Raw genomic sequence first — 19,947 nt, 5'->3', positions numbered from 1 at the left:
GGGGACACACGTCTGTTCCACTCAAAATCATATTTTCCCTTACCCTAACCCTAGATCCTAACCCTAAACTTAATTCTAACCCGAGCACTAATTCTAACCTTAACCCTAAACCGCCTAGAAATAGTATTTGACCTTGTGGGGACTAACAAAATGTCCCCAGTTGGTCAAAAATACATTTGTTTACTTCTGGTCCCCACAAGTATAGTTGAACACGTCCACACACACACACAGTGTCCCTCCTTCTCTCTGTATTTATTTCACTCTATCCTTCACTCTGTCCCTGTCGTTCTAATCTCTGGTATTTCTGTTAAAAGGTTAAAGGCTGTATCAGTGTCACGCACACTGCTGTCTATTTCTGGTAGGCAGTCTGTAGCGTGTGTGTAGTGTGCATGTGTAGTTCATATGTGTAAGTGTGTGTGCCATACTGAGTCACTCCTTGGCATTCTAGGTGTGCATTGTCATAGCAGTGCAGTGCACCATGGGAAAGCCCTGTGTAGTGAGGTCAGATCATTTGATTGGAAGAGAGCGATACTGTGCTCTAATCATCCTCACTTCAGGACTGGAAGTTGTGGAACATTTGTGTAAATCATTGTGTAAGTTCCCAGTTCTTTATGGTATAAACAACAGGAAATGGTCTTTTAATTCTCTGTACTGGGCCACGACAAATAAACATATACATGTCAAACACTCTATGTCCAGACTGTGACCACATTGAAAATATGCTAGTTGTGTTGTGACACCATGGCTAACAGCACCTGCCTGGCTAGCAAGCTACTTTAAAAACACTGACCCCAGTCTCTTTCTCCCCCCCCCCTCTCTCTCTCCCCCTCACCCACTCTCTCTCTCTCTCTCTCCCACTCTCTCTCTCTCTCTCACTCTCTCTCTCTCTCCCTCACCCACTCTCTCTCCCTCTCTCTCTCCCCCTATCTCTTCATCCCAGGTGTACTTTGGTCGTTGGCTGATTGAGGGCAGTCCATACGTGGTGCTGATAGATGTGGCGTTCACTGCCTGGAACCTGGATAAGTGGAAAAAAGAGTTGTGGGACAACTTCTCTATCGGGGTGCCCTGGTTCGACCGCGAGGCCAACGACGCCGTCCTCTTTGGCTTCTTGACCGCCTGGTTACTGGGAGAGGTGGGTTGCTGTCAGGGAGGGTCAGGGATAATGGGTTACTAGGAGAGGTGGGTTGCTGTCAGGGAGGGTCAGGGATAATGGGTTACTGGGAGAGGTGGGTTGCTGTCAGGGAGGGTCAGGGATAATGGGTTACTAGGAGAGGTGAGTTGCTGCCAGGTAGGGTCAGGGATAATGGGTTACTGGGAGAGGTGGGTTGCTGTCAGGGAGGGTCAGGGATAATGGGATACTAGGATAGGTGGGTTGCTGTCAGGGAGGGTCAGGGATAATGGGTTACTAGGAGAGGTGGGTTGCTGTCAGGGAGGGTCAGGGGTAATGGGTTACTAGGAGAGGTGGGTTGCTGTCAGGTAGGGTCAGGGATAATGGGTTACTAGGAGAGGTGGGTTGCTGCCAGGGAGGGTCAGGGGGTAATGGGTTACTAGGAGAGGTGGGTTGCTGTCAGGAAGGGTCAGGGATAATGGGATACTGGGAGAGGTGGGTTGCTGTCAGGGAGGGTCAGGGATAATGGGTTACTGGGAGAGGTGGGTTGCTGTCAGGGATAATGGGATACTGGGAGAGGTGGGTTGCTGCCAGGGAGGGTCAGGGATAATGGGTTACTGGGAGAGGTGGGTTGCTGCCAGGGAGGGTCAGGGATAATGGGTTACTGGAAGAGGTGGGTTGCTGCCAGGGAGGGTCAGGGATAATGGGTTGACTGGGAGAGGTAGGTTGCTGTCAGGGAGGGTCACTGCTCATAATGGGTTACTGGGAGAGGTGAGTTGCTGCCAGGTAGGGTCAGGGATAATGGGTTACTGGGAGAGGTCACTTGCTGTCAGGGAGGGTCAGGGGGTAATGGGTTACTGGGAGAGGTAGGTTGCTGTCAGGGAGGGTCACATTAATGGGTTACTGGGAGAGGTGGGTTGCTGTCAGGGATAATGGGATTGGGAGAGGCCTTATGCTGTCAGGGAGGGTCAGGGATAATGGGTTACTGGGAGAGGTGGGTTACTGTCAGGGATAATGGGTTACTCAGAGAGGTGGGTTACTGTCAGGGATAATGGGTTACTGGGAGAGGTGGGTTACTGTCAGGGATAAAATGGGTTACTGGGAGAGGTGGGTTGCTGTCAGGGAGGGTCAGGGCTAATGGGTTGTCTGGGTTACTGTCAGGGAGGGTCAGGGATATTTTACTGGGAGAGGTGGGTTGCTGTCAGGGAGGGTCAGGGATAATGGGTTACTGAGAGAGGTCAAATGTCAGGGAGGGTCAGGGATAATGGGTTACTGGGAGAGGTGGGTTACTGTCAGGATAATGGGTTACTGGGAGAGGTGGGTTGCTGTCAGGGAGGGTCACCGTTAAAGGGTTACTCCCAAGGTTGCTGTCTCAGGGATCCCTTACTGGGAGAGGTGGGTTACTTTCCTTACTGGGAGAGGTGGGTTGCTGTCAGGGAGGGTCACCGCCTAATGGGTTACTGGGAGAGGTCTTGCTTCCAGGGAGGGTCAGGGATAATGGGTTACTGGGAGAGGTGAGTTGCTGCCAGGTCCACCTGCTCAGGGATAATGGGTTACTGGGAGAGGTGGGTTGCTGTCAGGGAGGGTCTAATGGGTTACTGGGAGAGGTAGGTTGCTGTCAGGGAGGGTCAGGGTAATGGGTTACTGGGAGAGGTGGGTTCTGTCAGGGATAATGGGATACTGGGAGAGGTGGGTTGCTGTCAGGGAGGGTCAGGGATAATGGGTTACTGGGAGAGGTGGGTTACTGTCAGGGATAATGGGTTACTGGGAGAGGTGGGTTACTGTCAGGGATAATGGGTTACTGGGAGAGGTGGGTTGCTGTCAGGGAGGGTCAGGGCTAATGGGTTACTGGGAGAGGTGGGTTACTGTCAGGGAGGGTCAGGGATAATGGGTTACTAGGAGAGGTGGGTTGCTGTCAGGGAGGGTCAGGGATAATGGGTTACTGGGAGAGGTGGGTTGCTGTCAGGGAGGGTCAGGGATAATGGGTTACTGGGAGAGGTGGGTTACTGTCAGGGATAATGGGTTACTGGGAGAGGTGGGTTGCTGTCAGGGAGGGTCAGGGATAATGGGTTACTGGGAGAGGTGGGTTACTGTCAGGGAGGGTCAGGGATAATGGGATACTGGGAGAGGTGGGTTGCTGTCAGGGAGGGTCAGGGATAATGGGTTACTAGGAGAGGTGGGTTGCTGCCAGGGAGGGTTAGGGATACTGAGTTACTAGGAGAGGTGGGTTGCTGTCAGGGATAATGGGATACTGGGAGAGATGGGTTGCTGTCAGGGAGGGTCAGGGATAATGGGTTACTAGGAGAGGTGGGTTGCTGCCAGGGAGGGTCAGGGATAATGAGTTACTAGGAGAGATGGGTTGCTGTCAGGGATAATGGTATACTGGGAGAGGTGGGTTGCTGCCAGGGAGGGTCAGGGATAATGGGTTACTGGGAGAGGTGGGTTGCTGTCAGGGATAATGGGTTACTAGGAGAGGTGGGTTGATGCCAGGGAGGGTCAGGGATAATGGGTTACTGGGAGAGGTGGGTTGCTGTCAGGGATAATGGGTTACTGGGAGAGGTGGGTTGCTGTCAGGGAGGGTCAGGGATAATGGGTTACTAGGAGAGGTGGGTTGCTGTCAGGGAGGGTCAGGGATAATGGGTTACTAGGAGAGGTGGGTTGATGCCAGGGAGGGTCAGGGATAATGGGTTACTGGGAGAGGTGGGTTGCTGTCAGGGAGGGCCATGGATAATGGGTTACTAGGAGAGGTGGGTTGCTGCCAGGGAGGGTCAGGGATAATGGGTTGAATGGGGATAAAGGGGGCGTGGCCTACACACTGCTCACTGTTATAACAGTGAAGTAGGTGGTTCTAGCCCAGTGGTCACCAACCTTTTCTGAGTCAAGATCACTTTCGCAGTCAAAAAGCAAGCTGAGATCTACTGCTCAGAATTATTTTTTACATTAACCTCACACAAACAGTTTTGTAGGAATGAGGTTTGGGCAGTAGGCCTTATACATTATCACAGAATACTGGCTATATGATTGGCCTGCCAATATTGTAAATCAGACCATATTATATTTTAAAACTCGAGCTTTGATAACAAAATAGATCAGTTGGTTTAGCAGTTGTGAGTCACTGTGGAGCATGAATTTAAATAATTGTCTTTTTTATTTTACTGGACTGATGGTACCTGCAGCTGATGGTCAACGAGGTCAAATCACCACGTCAGTGATCTTCAGGTCGAAAAGTTGGAGCTCTAGAAAGATGCCAGAGTTTCCGACATGGAATTCTGAGTTAGATGACCGTTGTAAAGATTTTTCCCAACCACCTCTCACGATCCCTGCTCTCTCCTTCCTTTCCTCCGGTGAGACTGATCAGAGAGAGGGGACCACCTGTCTTCCTTCCTGCTCTGAGACTCCTTCCACCTGCTTCCTTCCTTTCCTCCGGTGAGACTGACCAGAGAGAGGGGACACCGCTCTTCCACCTGCTCTCTCCTTCCTTTCCTCCGGTGAGACTGACCAGAGAGAGGGGACACCGTCTTCCACCTGCTCTCTCCTTCCTTTCCTCCGGTGAGACTGACCAGAGAGAGGGGACACCGCCTTCCACCTGCTCTCTCCTTCCTTTCCTCCGGTGAGACTGACCAGAGAGAGGGGACACCGCCTTCCACCTGTTCTCTCCTTCCTTTCCTCCGGTGAGACTGACCAGAGAGAGGGGACACCGCCTTCCACCTGCTCTCTCCTTCCTTTCCTCCGGTGAGACTGATCAGAGAGAGGGGACACCGCCTTCCACCTGCTCTCTCCTTCCTTTCCTCCGGTGAGACTGACCAGAGAGGGGACACGTCTTCCACCTGATGGCGAAACTCGGTCGCACCGCATCTGCCTCATAAACAAGTTCACGATGTTCCTATGACCAGAGAAAGTGAAATATTCCTTAATATTAAAATGGACAGGACGAGCTGCTAATAATAATAAAACGCAGGGCTGTTGATACTTGGCTACTCGTTCATTACAGCTGCAGCCCGAGCAGAAGTACGGAGATGTGCGTTTTCTAATAGTGACAGAGCTGAATAGAAACTTAAACACTCATAAAAACAGCAGCTCTTTGCTGTATTCATTGACAGTCTCTGTTGTCATGGTTTTAAAAGTGATTAAATCTTACGTAGACTAGTAGCCTATTAAACTTGGCGGTGGCCAGGGTCATGGAAGCTCTGTAGCCACGGTGATTTGAGCTTTCCGATTGGGCAGCGCAGTAGGTGCACTCGATTTAGTCACCGGGTATGCAGAGTTTGTCTCATGGGAACACTTTGCTTACCCGGTGCGCAGGACTTTTGAATCAAGTGCACCTACCAGCAACAGCTCAACACGATCTAAAAAAGGAGCGCAAGCCTTTATCGTTCGTTGGCTTTTCTACAGAAGCATTTCATCGACTAGGAATGTTTTGAAGATCGCGATCGACCGGTTGGCGACCACTGTTCTAGCCAGATTAATAATGGCTTGTGTCAGTTCAAGGTTGCAATTCATTAGTAACAGTATTCCGTATAAGGTTCTTTATTAACCCCACATTGTCTTCCTCCAGTATGCTGGCCCATTATATTAACCCCACATTGTCTTCCTCCAGAATGCTGGCCCATTATATTAACCCCACATTGTCTTCCTCCAGAATGCTGGCCCATTATATTAACCCCACATTGTCTTCCTCCAGTATGCTGGCCCATTATATTAACCCCACATTGTCTTCCTCCAGTATGCTGGCCCATTATATTAACCCCACATTGTCTTCCTCCAGAATGCTGGCCCATTATATTAACCCCACATTGTCTTCCTCCAGAATGCTGGCCCATTATATTAACCCCACATTGTCTTCCTCCAGAATGCTGGCCCATTATATTAACCCCACATTGTCTTCCTCCAGAATGCTGGCCCATTATATTAACCCCACATTGTCTTCCTCCAGAATGCTGGCCCATTATATTAACCCCACATTGTCTTCCTCCAGAATGCTGGCCCATTATATTAACCCCACATTGTCTTCCTCCAGAATGCTGGCCCATTATATTAACCCCACATTGTCTTCCTCCAGAATGCTGGCCATTATATTAACCCCACATTGTCTTCCTCCAGAATGCTGGCCCATTATATTAACCCCACATTGTCTTCCTCCAGAATGCTGGCCCATTATATTAACCCCACATTGTCTTCCTCCAGAATGCTGGCCCATTACATTAACCCCACATTGTCTTCTTCCAGAATGCTGGCCCATTATATTAACCCCACATTGTCTTCCTCCAGTATGCTGGCCCATTACATTAACCCCACATTGTCTTCCTCCAGAATGCTGGCCCATTATATTAACCCCACATTGTCTTCCTCCAGAATGCTGGCCCATTATATTAACCCCACATTTTCTTCCTCCAGAATGCTGGCCCATTATATTAACCCCACATTGTCTTCCTCCAGTATGCTGGCCCATTATATTAACCCCACATTGTCTTCCTCCAGAATGCTGGCCCATTATATTAACCCCACATTGTCTTCCTCCAGTATGCTGGCCCATTATATTAACCCCACATTGTCTTCCTCCAGAATGCTGGCCCATTATATTAACCCCACATTGTCTTCCTCCAGTATGCTGGACCATTATATTAACCCCACATTGTCTTCTTCCAGAATGCTGGACCATTATATTAACCCCACATTGTCTTCTTCCAGAATGCTGGACCATTATATTAACCCCACATTGTCTTCCTCCAGTATGCTGGACCATTATATTAACCCCACATTGTCTTCCTCCAGTATGCTGGACCATTATATTAACCCCACATTGTCTTCCTCCAGAATGCTGGCCCATTATATTAACCCCACATTGTCTTCCTCCAGTATGCTGGACCATTATATTAACCCCACATTGTCTTCCTCCAGAATGCTGGACCATTATATTAACCCCACATTGTCTTCCTCCAGAATGCTGGACCATTATATTAACCCCACATTGTCTTCCTCCAGTATGCTGGACCATTATATTAACCCCACATTGTCTTCCTCCAGTATGCTGGCCCATTATATTAACCCCACATTGTCTTCCTCCAGAATGCTGGCCCATTATATTAACCCCACATTGTCTTCCTCCAGTATGCTGGCCCATTATATTAACCCCACATTGTCTTCTTCCAGTATGCTGGACCATTATATTAACCCCACATTGTCTTCTTCCAGTATGCTGGCCCATTATATTAACCCCACATTGTCTTCCTCCAGTATGCAGCGCAGTGTGAGGAGCCTCCCCATATCCTGGCCCATTTCCATGAGTGGCTGGCAGGCCTGGGCTTGGCGCTATGCAGACAGAGACAGTTGCCCGTGGCAACCATCTTCACCACCCACGCCACCCTGCTGGGACGCTACCTGTGTGCCGGCAGCGTGGACTTCTACAACAACCTCGCCGATGTGAGTGTATCTGTGTGGGTGTGTTTGTGTGTACACGTGGTGATGTCATGATCTGTGGTGTGTGTTGGTCAGGGTTGGGATGTCATGTTTACGTTGTTCTGATTGCTCTGTTTTGTGCATCTTCACCATCATTCACAGGTAACTGACCTCACAGTTGTGGGTCATTCTAGGTTGTTTGAAGGTCAGTTGTATCACCCTAGCTAGTATATTTTGCCCTGGTCCTAAATCAACCCCTTACCCCTAGTCCCCTACTTAGTATTCACTAGTGTAGATCTGAAAGGGAACTGTTACCAGATGATACCAATCTGATACTTCTAGAGTTAGTGGAGAACTGTTACCAGATGATACCATGCTGATGCTTCTAGAGTTAGTGGAGAACTGTTACCAGACTGATACCAATCTGATGCTTCTAGAGTTAGTGGAGAACTGTTACCAGACTGATATACCAATCTGATGCTTCTAGAGTTAGTGGAGAACTGTTACCAGACTGATGATACCAATCTGATGCTTCTAGAGTTAGTGGAGAACTGTTACCAGACTGATACCAATCTGATGCTTCTAGAGTTAGTGGAGAACTGTTACCAGACTGTTGATGCCAATCTGATGCTTCTAGAGTTAGTGGAGAACTGTTACCAGACTGTTGATGCCAATCTGATGCTTCTAGAGTTAGTGGAGAACTGTTACCAGACTGATAATACCAGACTGATGATACCAAGCTGATGCTTCTAGAGTTAGTGGAGAACTGTTACCAGACTGATACCAAGCTGATGCTTCTAGAGTTAGTGGAGAACTGTTACCAGACTGATACCAAGCTGATGCTTCTAGAGTTAGTGGAGAACTGTTACCAGACTGATACCAAGCTGATGCTTCTAGAGTTAGTGGAGAACTGTTACCAGACTGATACCAATCTGATGCTTCTAGAGTTAGTGGAGAACTGTTACCAGACTGATACCAAGCTGATGCTTCTAGAGTTAGTGGAGAACTGTTACCAGACTGATACCAAGCTGATGCTTCTAGAGTTAGTGGAGAACTGTTACCAGACTGATACCAATCTGATGCTTCTAGAGTTAGTGGAGAACTGTTACCAGACTGATACCAATCTGATGCTTCTAGAGTTAGTGGAGAACTGTTACCAGACTGATACCAATCTGATGCTTCTAGAGTTAGTGGAGAACTGTTACCAGACTGATACCAATCTGATGCTTCTAGAGTTAGTGGAGAACTGTTACCAGACTGATACCAATCTGATGCTTCTAGAGTTAGTGGAGAACTGTTACCAGACTGATACCAAGCTGATGCTTCTAGAGTTAGTGGAGAACTGTTACCAGACTGATACCAATCTGATGCTTCTAGAGTTAGTGGAGAACTGTTACCAGACTGATACCAAGCTGATGCTTCTAGAGTTAGTGGAGAACTGTTACCAGACTGATACCAAGCTGATGCTTCTAGAGTTAGTGGAGAACTGTTACCAGACTGATACCAATCTGATGCTTCTAGAGTTAGTGGAGAACTGTTACCAGACTGATACCAATCTGATGCTTCTAGAGTTAGTGGAGAACTGTTACCAGACTGATACCAATCTGATGCTTCTAGAGTTAGTGGAGAACTGTTACCAGACTGATGATAACAATGTGATCCTTCCACAGTTATGCAAGTGTGTGGAAGGTGGGGCGGGCAGGACCTTAGCATTTTTAGCATGTTGGTTTTTAGCATCTAGTCTGTCCTGTTTCATCGACCCTGGATTGCTCCACTAAAACAGTGAAACACTTATTTGATGTGCTATTTACTTGACCCACAACTGCTGAACGTTGTAGGTCAGTGTCTCCCAGCCTCTTCACCATAGCCACTACTGTAGATCAGATAGGCTTTGTTTTATGATCAAAAATAATTGAGAATACATTTTTTTTTTCATGTTATTTATTCAATAAACTTTAGCTCATAGTAGGTAATAGCTTAATAGCTTGGTGAGTGGAATTGAGGATTTTGAATTGTCCTCTCTGTCTCAGTTCAACGTGGATAAGGAGGCGGGGGATAGACAGATCTACCATCGGTATTGTCTGGAGAGGACAGCGGCACGCTGCGCTCATGTCTTCACCACCGTCTCTCAGATCACAGCCGTTGAGGCAGAGCACCTGCTCAAGAGGAAACCAGGTGTGTGTGCATGTCTGTCACAGGAATTCCTCTCAAGTCTCTATTTTATCCTTTTAACCTCATTGTTTGTTCTTAGTTGACTGTCTGGCTAACCTCTCCTGTTATCTCTACCCCTCATCACCTGTTCTTTCTCTACCTCTCTCTCTCTCTCTCTCTCTCTCTCTCTCTCTCTCTCTCTCTCTCTCCCTTTCCTGTTCTCCCTCTCTCTCCTTCTCCCCCGCCACCCCACCCCACAGACATAATCACCCCTAATGGGCTGAACGTGAAGAAGTTCTCTGCCATGCATGAGTTCCAGAACCTGCATGCCCAGAGCAAGAACCGTATCCAGGAGTTCATCAGAGGTCACTTCTATGGGTCAGTGGGGTCACCACCCAAACACAAATATACTATATATACATACTGCTGACTCACTGGGCACAGATGTCATTTCAATGTCTATTTTTGATTGTCATTATGTTGAGTTGTCAACTAATGTGAATTCAATGTGAATTCAACAAAACATGATCACCATCCCATTGGATGTAGGTTCAAAGTTGGGTGAAAAAAAAAAAATCCCTTATGTTTATTTTTTTTGTTGATTCAACATTATCACATTTGTTTTGTTTAAATGATGTGGAAACAATGTAAATTTAACCAGTTTTTGCCCAGTGATGGGAGTGTTACCTATCATATTAATAGACAACCATAGAAACAGCCTGTTGCTTGAACCTTATTGACACTATCATTTTCAGGGTTTGATACTGTGGCCAAAACAGTGCAACACATGTTTTGGTCGCAAGGGTGCCAGTTGCATATCTTTTTATATCATGATTTATTCAAACAGTAATGTGCAATTGACCAAAAATAAATGAGGTTTCTGAAGAGGCAACATCGTCACGGGAAAGCCCCTGTCTGTGCGTGTCAGGACTTGACATACAGGGGAGGTTTAGAAATCCTCCATCTGTGGAAAACATATTTTAATAATGCTATTTTTAATCTAGGCTATATAAAAAAATGAATTGATTCCCAAAAGCTTTTCGTTCGTTATGTCGGTTATTTATCACTCGCGCTGCACACGGCCTATAGATCATCTGATGCGCAGAAAGAACGCGCAGCTCTGAAACAGCTGGTTGTTGTGTTGAGGAAAGCAGTAGGAAAGATGTTACAAGTTATATCTAGCAGTAAATGCTAAGGCCAGAATGGGTATGCAACCCAGGTAAAACGTTCAAAGTCTTGTTTGAATATTAGCGATGCACAATTCAGTCATCATGGAACAGCCTACCTTGAAAATCAGACATTTCTTCTCTACTATTTGGTTGTTGAAGTCATTGGTTATGGTAGCCGATTTACAACTTCTACTGCTCCAATAGAATTATTACGCGATTTAATTTCTGATCAGTTTTTGAGATTCGGGTGCTTTCGTTTGTTTCCCGCTGTTTCAATTGAAGCCTGTTGCGGTAAAACCCTATGCGGTTATTATGTTTGCTTCAACTTGGTTTTCTATACAAAGGTAGTTTGGCCGGTGTTGAAAATAAGAATTTGTTCTTAACTGACTCGATTAGTAGGTTCACTTGTTTATTTTTTAAAGTGGTGAGACTGACTAGCTACCACATGTACAGACACGTTGTTGTGTTTGTGTCAGGAGCATGCTGTCTATTTAGTCAGGCAATGTCCACATTATTGTGACATTTTAGAATGTAAAAGCTTTGTCAATGTCAATGCATAATACTATTGGTTAGGCCTATTAAAAACAGAATGCATTATTCATAGTGGAAACGCTTTGGGGGGAATTGTCTTCTTCTATAGGCTATTACAACAATGACATTAAATGTAGCTCCTTCAAAATTTGCCTACAATTTAAGTGCTTAAAAAAATATTTAAAGTCCTTGAATTTGACTTTCCAATGTCTGTATGAACCCTGTATAGGTGACTTACTCAGCCCACAAATTAAATATAAAATCACCTGCTATCAGATCTTGTGTTTTTTTCTTCGGGCCAGTAGCTTTCAGTTGGCACTGGCCCAGTGTGTCTCGCAAATTTACCAGAATGTCAAGCCCTGCTGTGCGCTTAGCCGTTAGCTATGCTAATGAGCGTCTAACCGTTTTGGGGTAAATGGAAAGACTATTAAAAGGTCGATACAAAGTAGCCTATGACTACCTGGCAGAATCATTATGATTTGCATCAATCCAGTGGCCATTGTTTTGAAAACTCCATCACAAGTGACTATAGAAACACAGTTAGCCAAACACAACTGTCTGGCTGGTGCTCACCTGAGTTAAAGGGGAACAACACCCCAAAAAAACTTGATTGCTGACATTTTGAGACTGTATCAACAGTGGACTAATTAAACAAATGCCAAAATATAGTTTGTGGTATTTTTCTTTAATTTGCTAAGATTCTCAATCTCGTTATCTAATTCTACATACCCCTTCATTTTAATGCCTTAAATCTTGATTCTGGAGAACACATGAACGAATTAATGATGTGGATTGGGGTCGTTCCATTTCAATTCAGGAAATGACCTGAATTCTCATAGAGAATCATTGAGGACAAATGGAATGTCGGTGTACTTTTGGAATTGACTGAATTGAAATGAAATTGACCCCAACCCTGGTCTGGACATGTGGTCAGGTGATGTCAGGATTGCATCATTGGGTCTCATCTTGAATGGTTGTTGTTGTCGCACCCGCCAGGCACCTGGACTTCAACCTGGACAAGTGTCTGTTCCTGTTCATCGCTGGGAGGTATGAGTTCAGCAACAAAGGAGCTGATATCTTCTTGGAGGCTTTGGCCAGACTCAACTATCTACTGAGAGTAAGCTGCGTGTGTGTGTGTCTGGCACTGTGTGTGTGTGTACACGTGTATCAGAAAATGTGTGTGCGTTTGGAAAGTATTCAGACCCCTCAACTTTTTCCACATTTTGTTAGGTTACTGCCTTGTTCTAAAATTGATTTGGGAAAAAATCCCTCATTAATCTACACACAATACCCCATAATGACATCACAATACCCCATAATGACATCACAATACCCCATAATGACAAAGCAAAAACAGGTTTTTAGACGTTTTTGCAAATGTATTACAACAACAACAAATTATCTCAAATTGACACAAGTCTTCAGACTCAGTACTTTTATGAAGCACCTTTTGCAGTGATTACAGCCTTGAGTCTTCTTGGGTATGATGCTACAAGCTTGGCACACTTGTATTTGGGGAGTTTCTCCTATTCTTCTCTGGAGATCCTCTCAAACTCTGTCAGGTTGGATGGGGAGCGTTGCTGCACAGCTATTTTCAGGTCTCTCCAGAGACGTTCGATTTGGTTCAAGTCCGGGCTCTGGCTGGGCCACTCAAGGACATTCAGAGACTTGTCCCGAAGCCACTCCTGCATTGACTTGGCTGTGTGTTTAGGGTCGTTGTCCTGTTGGAAGTTTAATCTTTGCCCCAGTCTGACGTCCTGAGCGCTCTGGAACAGGTTTTCATCAAGGATCTCTCTGTACTTTGCTCCATTCATCTTTCCCTCGTTCCTGATTAGTCTCCCAGTCTCTGCCCCTGAAAAACATCCCCACAGCATGATGCTGCCACCACCATGCTTCACTGTAGGGATGGTGGCAGGTTTCCTCCAGACGTGACACTTCGCATTCAGGCCAAAGAGTTCAATCTTGGTTTCATCAGACCAGAGAATCCTGTCTCAGAGCTCTACAAACAATTCCTTTGACCTCATGGCTTGGTTTTTGCTCTGACATGCACTGTAAACTGTGGGTCCTTCTATAGACAGGTGTGTGCCTTTCCAAATCAGGTCCAATCAATTGAATTTACCACATGTGAACTTCGAGTTGAAGAAACATCTCAAGGATGATCAATAGAAACAGGATGCACCTGAGCTCAATTTTGAGTCTCATAGCAAAGGGTCTGATTACTTATGTAAATAAGGTATTTCTGTTTATTCTCAAATAAAGTATTTTTTAAATATTTTTTTTATAGATTTGCAAACATTTCTAAAAACCTGTTTTCACTTTGTCATTATGGGTTATTGTGTTTAAAAAAAAATCAATTTTAGAATAAGGCTGTAACGTAAAAAGTCAAGGGATCTGAATACTTTCTGAATGCACTCTGTGTCTGTGTGAGTGTACATACCCATTGTCTACCTGTCTGTCGGTTAGTTAGATGTATTCAAGAATCTTGCAGGTATTTACTCCCTCCCTGCCTCCTCTCTCTCCCCCAGGTCAACCACAGCGATGTGACTGTCGTTGCGTTCTTCATCATGCCTGCACGGACCAACAACTTCAACGTGGAGACGCTGAAAGGCCAAGCAGTCAGAAAGCAGCTCTGGTAATGACAACACCACCACGGCTGTTTCCTGCCACAGAGGGAGACACTTGCATGTGAGAAAATAATAAAACGTATGTATTTCTAGTGACTAATAACTGGACTTTGTTTTGACATCCTCATGGCAGGGATACCGCTCAAACAGTGAAGGAACGCTTCGGAAAGAAACTATATGAATCACTGCTGGTGTAAGTGGACCTCTATGAATCACTGTCCTGTAAACCCATATGAATCACTGCTGGTGTAAGTGGACCTTTATGAATCCCCATTTGTGCTGTTGAACTACCAGTACAACAACTGTATGAATCCATATGAATCACTGTCCTGTAAACCCATATGAATCACTGTCCTGTAAACCCATATGAATCACTGTCCTGTAAACCCATATGAATCACTGTCCTGTAAACCCATATCAAATGTATTTATATAGCCCTTCTTACATCAGCTGATATCTCAAAGTGCTGTACAGAAACCCAGCCTAAAACCCCAAATAGCAACCAATGCAGGTGTAGAAGCACGTTGGCTAAGAAAACCTAACTAGAAAGGCAGGAACCAAGGAAGAAACCTAGAGAGGAACCAGGCTATGAGGGGTGGTCAGTCCTCTTCTGGCTATGCCGGGTGGAGATTATAACAGAACATAGCCAATACGTTCATAAATGACCAGCATGGTTAAATAATAATCATCACAGTAGTTGTCGAGGGTGCAACAAGTCAGCACCTCAGGTGTAAATGTCAGTTGGCTTTTCATAGCTGATCATTGAGAGTATCTCTACCGCTCCTGCTGTCTCTAGAGAGTTGAAAACAGCAGGTCTGGGACAGGTAGCACATCCGGTGAACAGGTCAGGGTTCTATAGCCGCAGGCAGAACAGTTGAAACTGGAGCAGCAGCACGGCCAGGTGGACTGGGGACAGCTAGGAGTGAATCACTGTCCTGTAAACCCATATGAATCACTGTCCTGTAAACCCATATGAATCACTGTACTTAAACCATTATTACTGTAAGAGAGCTTATAGACGACAGTTTGTATGAATTACTTTGTGTTAGTTAAAGAGAAGGGAAGCCCACACACATTTGATTCACACTTATGTGTCTGCCTCTTGGCCTTCATCAGAGCTTTTGTGCTGGTTTGTATTTTACACCCTTAGTCAAATCTACCTTTGTGCTGGTTTGTATTTTACACCCGTAGTCAAATCTACCTTTGTGCTGGTTTGTATTTTACACCCGTAGTCAAATCTACCTTTGTGCTGGTTTGTATTTTACACCCTTAGTCAAATCTACCTTTGTGCTGGTTTGTATTTTACACCCTTAGTAAAATCTACCTTTGTGCTGGTTTGTATTTTACACCCTTAGTCAAATCTACCTTTGTGCTGGTTTGTATTTTACACTCTTAGTCAAATCTACCTTTGTGCTGGTTTGTATTTTACACTCTTAGTAAAATCTACCTTTGTGCTGGATTAGTGGGCAGTTGCCGGACGTGTCCAAGATGCTGAGTAAGGACGACTTCACCATGATGAAACGTGCCATCTTTGCCACCCAGAGGCAGTGCCAGCCTCCCATCTGTACCCACAACATGCTGGAGGACAGCAATGACCCCATCCTCACTTGCATTCGCCGCATCGGCCTGTTCAACAGCTCTGCCGACCGCGTCAAGGTAGATTGATTCATTCATTTAAGTAATTAGATCATTAAAAGTATTAGGCAGCTCCAGCCGGAGACAACGTTAAATAGCCTATGTCAACAATCCTCCAGGATAAAAACACGGCTCATTGCCAAAAACAATGGCTCATTCCATTGTCCTCATTTGCTAGTGAGATGGCATGTGGGCCATACTGACACTTTACAAATACATAGCCGTCACACTGTGCTCTGCTCTGGTCCCTCCCGTCACACACACACATGTCATTCCTATAACACTATCCTGCTACTGATGCACAGGCCAGTCTGGGCTAGAAACCATTGCTCAGCCCGCTGCAGAGCTGGGGGTCAAATGGGTTCAACTGTTTCAAAATAATTCCTCTCTTCCCCTTCTATTGCACTGATTGGAAGACTTGTAAAACTGGTGTAAATAATATGGTGGAAGTGCATCTCCTTCATCTGGTCAACTCTGTCCTCATCCCCTGCTTCATTTGTGTTTCCCATCATCCTTTTAGGTCATCTTCCACCCAGAGTTCCTGTCCTCCACCTCTCCCCTCCTGCCGATGGATTATGAAGAGTTTGTAAGAGGCTGCCATCTTGGAGTGTTCCCCTCTTACTATGAACCGTGGGGATATACACCAGGTAGACTCTTATAGATACTATGAACCACCAGGTAGACTCTTACAGATACTATGAACCACCAGGTAGACTCTTATAGAACCTATGAACCACCAGGTAGACTCTTATAGATACTATGAACCACCAGGTAGACTCTTACAGATACTATGAACCACCAGGTAGACTCTTACAGATACTATGAACCACCAGGTAGACTCTTACAGATACTATGAACCACCAGGTAGACTCTTATAGAACCTATGAACCTTGGATATATACATCAGGTAGACTCTTATAGAACCTATGAACCATGGATATATACATCAGGTAGACTCTTATCGATACTATGAACCACCAGGTAGACTCTTACAGATACTATGAACCACCAGGTAGACTCTTATCGATACTATGAACCACCAGGTAGACTCTTACAGATACTATGAACCACCAGGTAGACTCTTATAGAACCTATGAACCTTGGATATATACACCAGGTAGACTGTTATCGATACTATGAACCACCAGGTAGACTCTTATAGATACTATGAACCATGGAGATATACACCAGGTAGACTCTTATAGATACTATGAACCATGGCGATATACACCAGGTAGACTCTTACAGATACTATGAACCACCAGGTAGACTGTTATCGATACTATGAAACATGGAGATATACACCAGGTAGACTGTTATCGATACTATGAACCACCAGGTAGACTCTTACAGATACTATGAACCATGGAGATATACACCAGGTAGACTGTTATCGATACTATGAACCACCAGGTAGACTGTTATCGATACTATGAACCACCAGGTAGACTCTTATAGATACTATGAACCACCAGGTAGACTCTTATAGATACTATGAACCACCAGGTAGACTCTTATAGATACTATGAACCACCAGGTAGACTCTTATAGATACTATGAACCACCAGGTAGACTCTTATCGATACTATGAACCACCAGGTAGACTCTTATCGATACTATGAACCACCAGGTAGACTCTTATCGATACTATGAACCACCAGGTAGACTCTTATAGATACTATGAACCACCAGGTAGACTCTTACAGATACTATGAACCACCAGGTAGACTCTTATAGATGCTATGAACCATGGCGATATACACCAGGTAGACTCTTACAGATACTATGAACCATGGAGATATACACCAGGTAGACTCTTACAGATACTATGAACCATGGAGATATACACCAGGTAGACTCTTACAGATACTATGAACCACCAGGTAGACTCTTATAGATACTATGAACCATGGAGATATACACCAGGTAGACTCTTATAGATACTATGAACCATGGACATATACACCAGGTAGACTCTTATAGATACTATGAACCATGGAGATATACATCAGGTAGACTCTTATAGATACTATGAACCATGGAGATATACATCAGGTAGACTCTTATAGATACTATGAACCATGGATATATGGTTGTCTTGTACATTGGCTGTATGGCATATACAAGTATATTTAATTCAATCTCTCTCTCTCTCTCTCTCTCTCTCTCTCTCTCTCTCTCTCTCTCTCTCTCAGCTGAGTGTACAGTCATGGGGATCCCCTCAATCTCCACCAACCTCTCTGGGTTTGGCTGCTTCATGGAGGAACACATAGCTGATCCCTCAGCATACGGTGTGTTCAGAATGTGTCCAAGTCAAGGTTGTTAAGTGTCTTCCAAGGGGCTGATTAAACATTCTACATTTAGAGAAGTAATGGTCCCAGTATAATATGTCGTTTAGATGAGCCTTTTATCCAAAGAGACAGTCATTCATGTTACGTTGTACGTATGGGGGGGTTCCAGTGGGAATTGAACCCACAACCTTTGGCATTACAAACGCTGCTCTCTACCAACTAATCTCCAGTAGATTTGACTAATGCTGTTGTCCTCTACCTCAGGAATCTACATCCTTGATCGACGGTACAGAGGGGTTGATGAGTCATGTAACCAGCTCACATCGTACCTGTTCCAGTTCTGTCAGCAGAGCCGGCGCGCCAGGATCATCCAGCGGAACCGAACCGAGCGCCTGAGTGACCTTCTGGACTGGAGATACCTGGGCAGGGTGAGAACTTTCACCTTTACCAAGAGAAGACATGTCAACCGTTCTACTAATAACTATCATCTCTCCTCTCTCTCTCAGTATTACATATCAGCTCGTCACATGGCCCTGGCTAAAGCCTTCCCAGATACCTACTTCTACCAACCTCATGACTCTGACACTGTAAGTCTGTCTCTGTCTGGAGAGGAGATGCTGTTTCCTCCTTTTGGGTAACAATGGGTACTTACTTTTAACAATTCTACACCATTGGAAACCACCTAGTACCTAATGGTGCCTGGGGGAGATGAGTAAAACATGTGTTCTTTATTCACTCAGTAGGAATCTGCTGTAGTGTACCTTTGTAGTTGGACTCTTCTTGTTTTATAACAAGGGTGTTTACTCAATTACCTGGGGGGCTGAGGGTTATAACAAGGGTGTTTACCCATTACCTGGAGGGCTGAGGGTTATAACAAGGGTGTTTACTCAATTACCTGGAGGGCTGAGGGTTATAACAGGGGTGTTTACTCAATTCCCTGGAGGGCTGAGGGTTATAACAGGGGTGTTTACTCAATTACCTGGAGGGCTGAGGGTTATAACAGGGGTGTTTACTCAATTACCTGGAGGGCTGAGGGTTATAACAGGGGTGTTTACTCAATTACCTGGAGGGCTGAGGGTTATAACAGGGGTGTTTACTCAATTACCTGGAGGGCTGAGGGTTATAACAGGGGTGTTTACTCAATTACCTGGAGGGCTGAGGGTTATAACAGGGGTGTTTACTCAATTACCTGGAGGGCTGAGGGTTATAACAGGGGTGTTTACTCAATTACCTGGAGGGCTGAGGGTTTACTCAATTCCCTGGAGGGCTGAGGGTTATAACAGGGGTGTTTACTCAATTACCTGGAGGGCTGAGGGTTATAACAGGGGTGTTTACTCAATTACCTGGAGGGCTGAGGGTTATAACAGGGGTGTTTACTCAATTACCTGGAGGGCTGAGGGTTATAACAGGGGTGTTTACTCAATTCCCTGGAGGGCTGAGGGTTATAACAGGGGTGTTTACTCAATTACCTGGAGGGCTGAGGGTTTACTCAATTCCCTGGAGGGCTGAGGGTTATAACAGGGGTGTTTACTCAATTACCTGGAGGGCTGAGGGTTATAACAGGGGTGTTTACTCAATTCCCTGGAGGGCTGAGGGTTATAACAGGGGTGTTTACTCAATTACCTGGAGGGCTGAGGGTTATGACAGGGGTGTTTACTCAATTACCTGGAGGGCTGAGGGTTATAACAGGGGTGTTTACTCAATTACCTGGAGGGCTGAGGGTTATAACAGGGGTGTTTACTCAATTACCTGGAGGGCTGAGGGTCTGCAAGTTTTCCTTTCTCCCTTGTACTTTATCAATTAAGGTCATATTAATTAGGCACTCCCCTCACCTGGTTGTCTCTGTCCTCATTGGATAAAATTTGAAAGGAACTAACAAAACAAAGCAGACACGGCCCTGACGGGATTGAGTTTGACACCCCTGGTTTATTTCATATGTGAAATAAGATATAAATCTGGATTAGTAAATCTTATGAGAAAGTGTCAGAGATTCAACATACTGCTATGCTACCCTGGCTGTGTTTAGACAGGCAGCCCAATTC

General features: G+C 45.3%; 1 protein-coding gene across 3 annotated transcripts in view; it reads left to right on the top strand.

Annotated features, from left to right (window-relative positions):
• The window catches only part of gys1 (glycogen synthase 1 (muscle)), a 33,876-nt gene that overhangs the window by 11,952 nt on the left and 1,977 nt on the right, over nucleotides 1-19,947 (top strand). For all 3 annotated transcript variants that reach the window (XM_065010723.1, XM_065010721.1, XM_065010722.1), the window contains exons 4-15: nucleotides 941-1,132; nucleotides 7,343-7,528; nucleotides 9,535-9,679; nucleotides 9,916-10,033; nucleotides 12,352-12,472; nucleotides 13,881-13,987; nucleotides 14,113-14,172; nucleotides 15,443-15,635; nucleotides 16,135-16,261; nucleotides 17,810-17,905; nucleotides 18,170-18,333; nucleotides 18,412-18,492. In XM_065010723.1, the coding sequence (XP_064866795.1) occupies nucleotides 941-1,132; nucleotides 7,343-7,528; nucleotides 9,535-9,679; nucleotides 9,916-10,033; nucleotides 12,352-12,472; nucleotides 13,881-13,987; nucleotides 14,113-14,172; nucleotides 15,443-15,635; nucleotides 16,135-16,261; nucleotides 17,810-17,905; nucleotides 18,170-18,333; nucleotides 18,412-18,492 (1,590 nt within the window). The remainder of the gene's footprint in view (nucleotides 1-940; nucleotides 1,133-7,342; nucleotides 7,529-9,534; nucleotides 9,680-9,915; nucleotides 10,034-12,351; nucleotides 12,473-13,880; nucleotides 13,988-14,112; nucleotides 14,173-15,442; nucleotides 15,636-16,134; nucleotides 16,262-17,809; nucleotides 17,906-18,169; nucleotides 18,334-18,411; nucleotides 18,493-19,947) is intronic.

This window comes from Oncorhynchus nerka, linkage group LG26, assembly GCF_034236695.1.
Source record: "Oncorhynchus nerka isolate Pitt River linkage group LG26, Oner_Uvic_2.0, whole genome shotgun sequence".
Classification (NCBI taxonomy): Eukaryota; Metazoa; Chordata; class Actinopteri; order Salmoniformes; family Salmonidae; genus Oncorhynchus; species Oncorhynchus nerka.
Note: the sequence above shows the minus strand (reverse complement) of the source record. Positions and strands in the feature narration are given on the sequence as shown.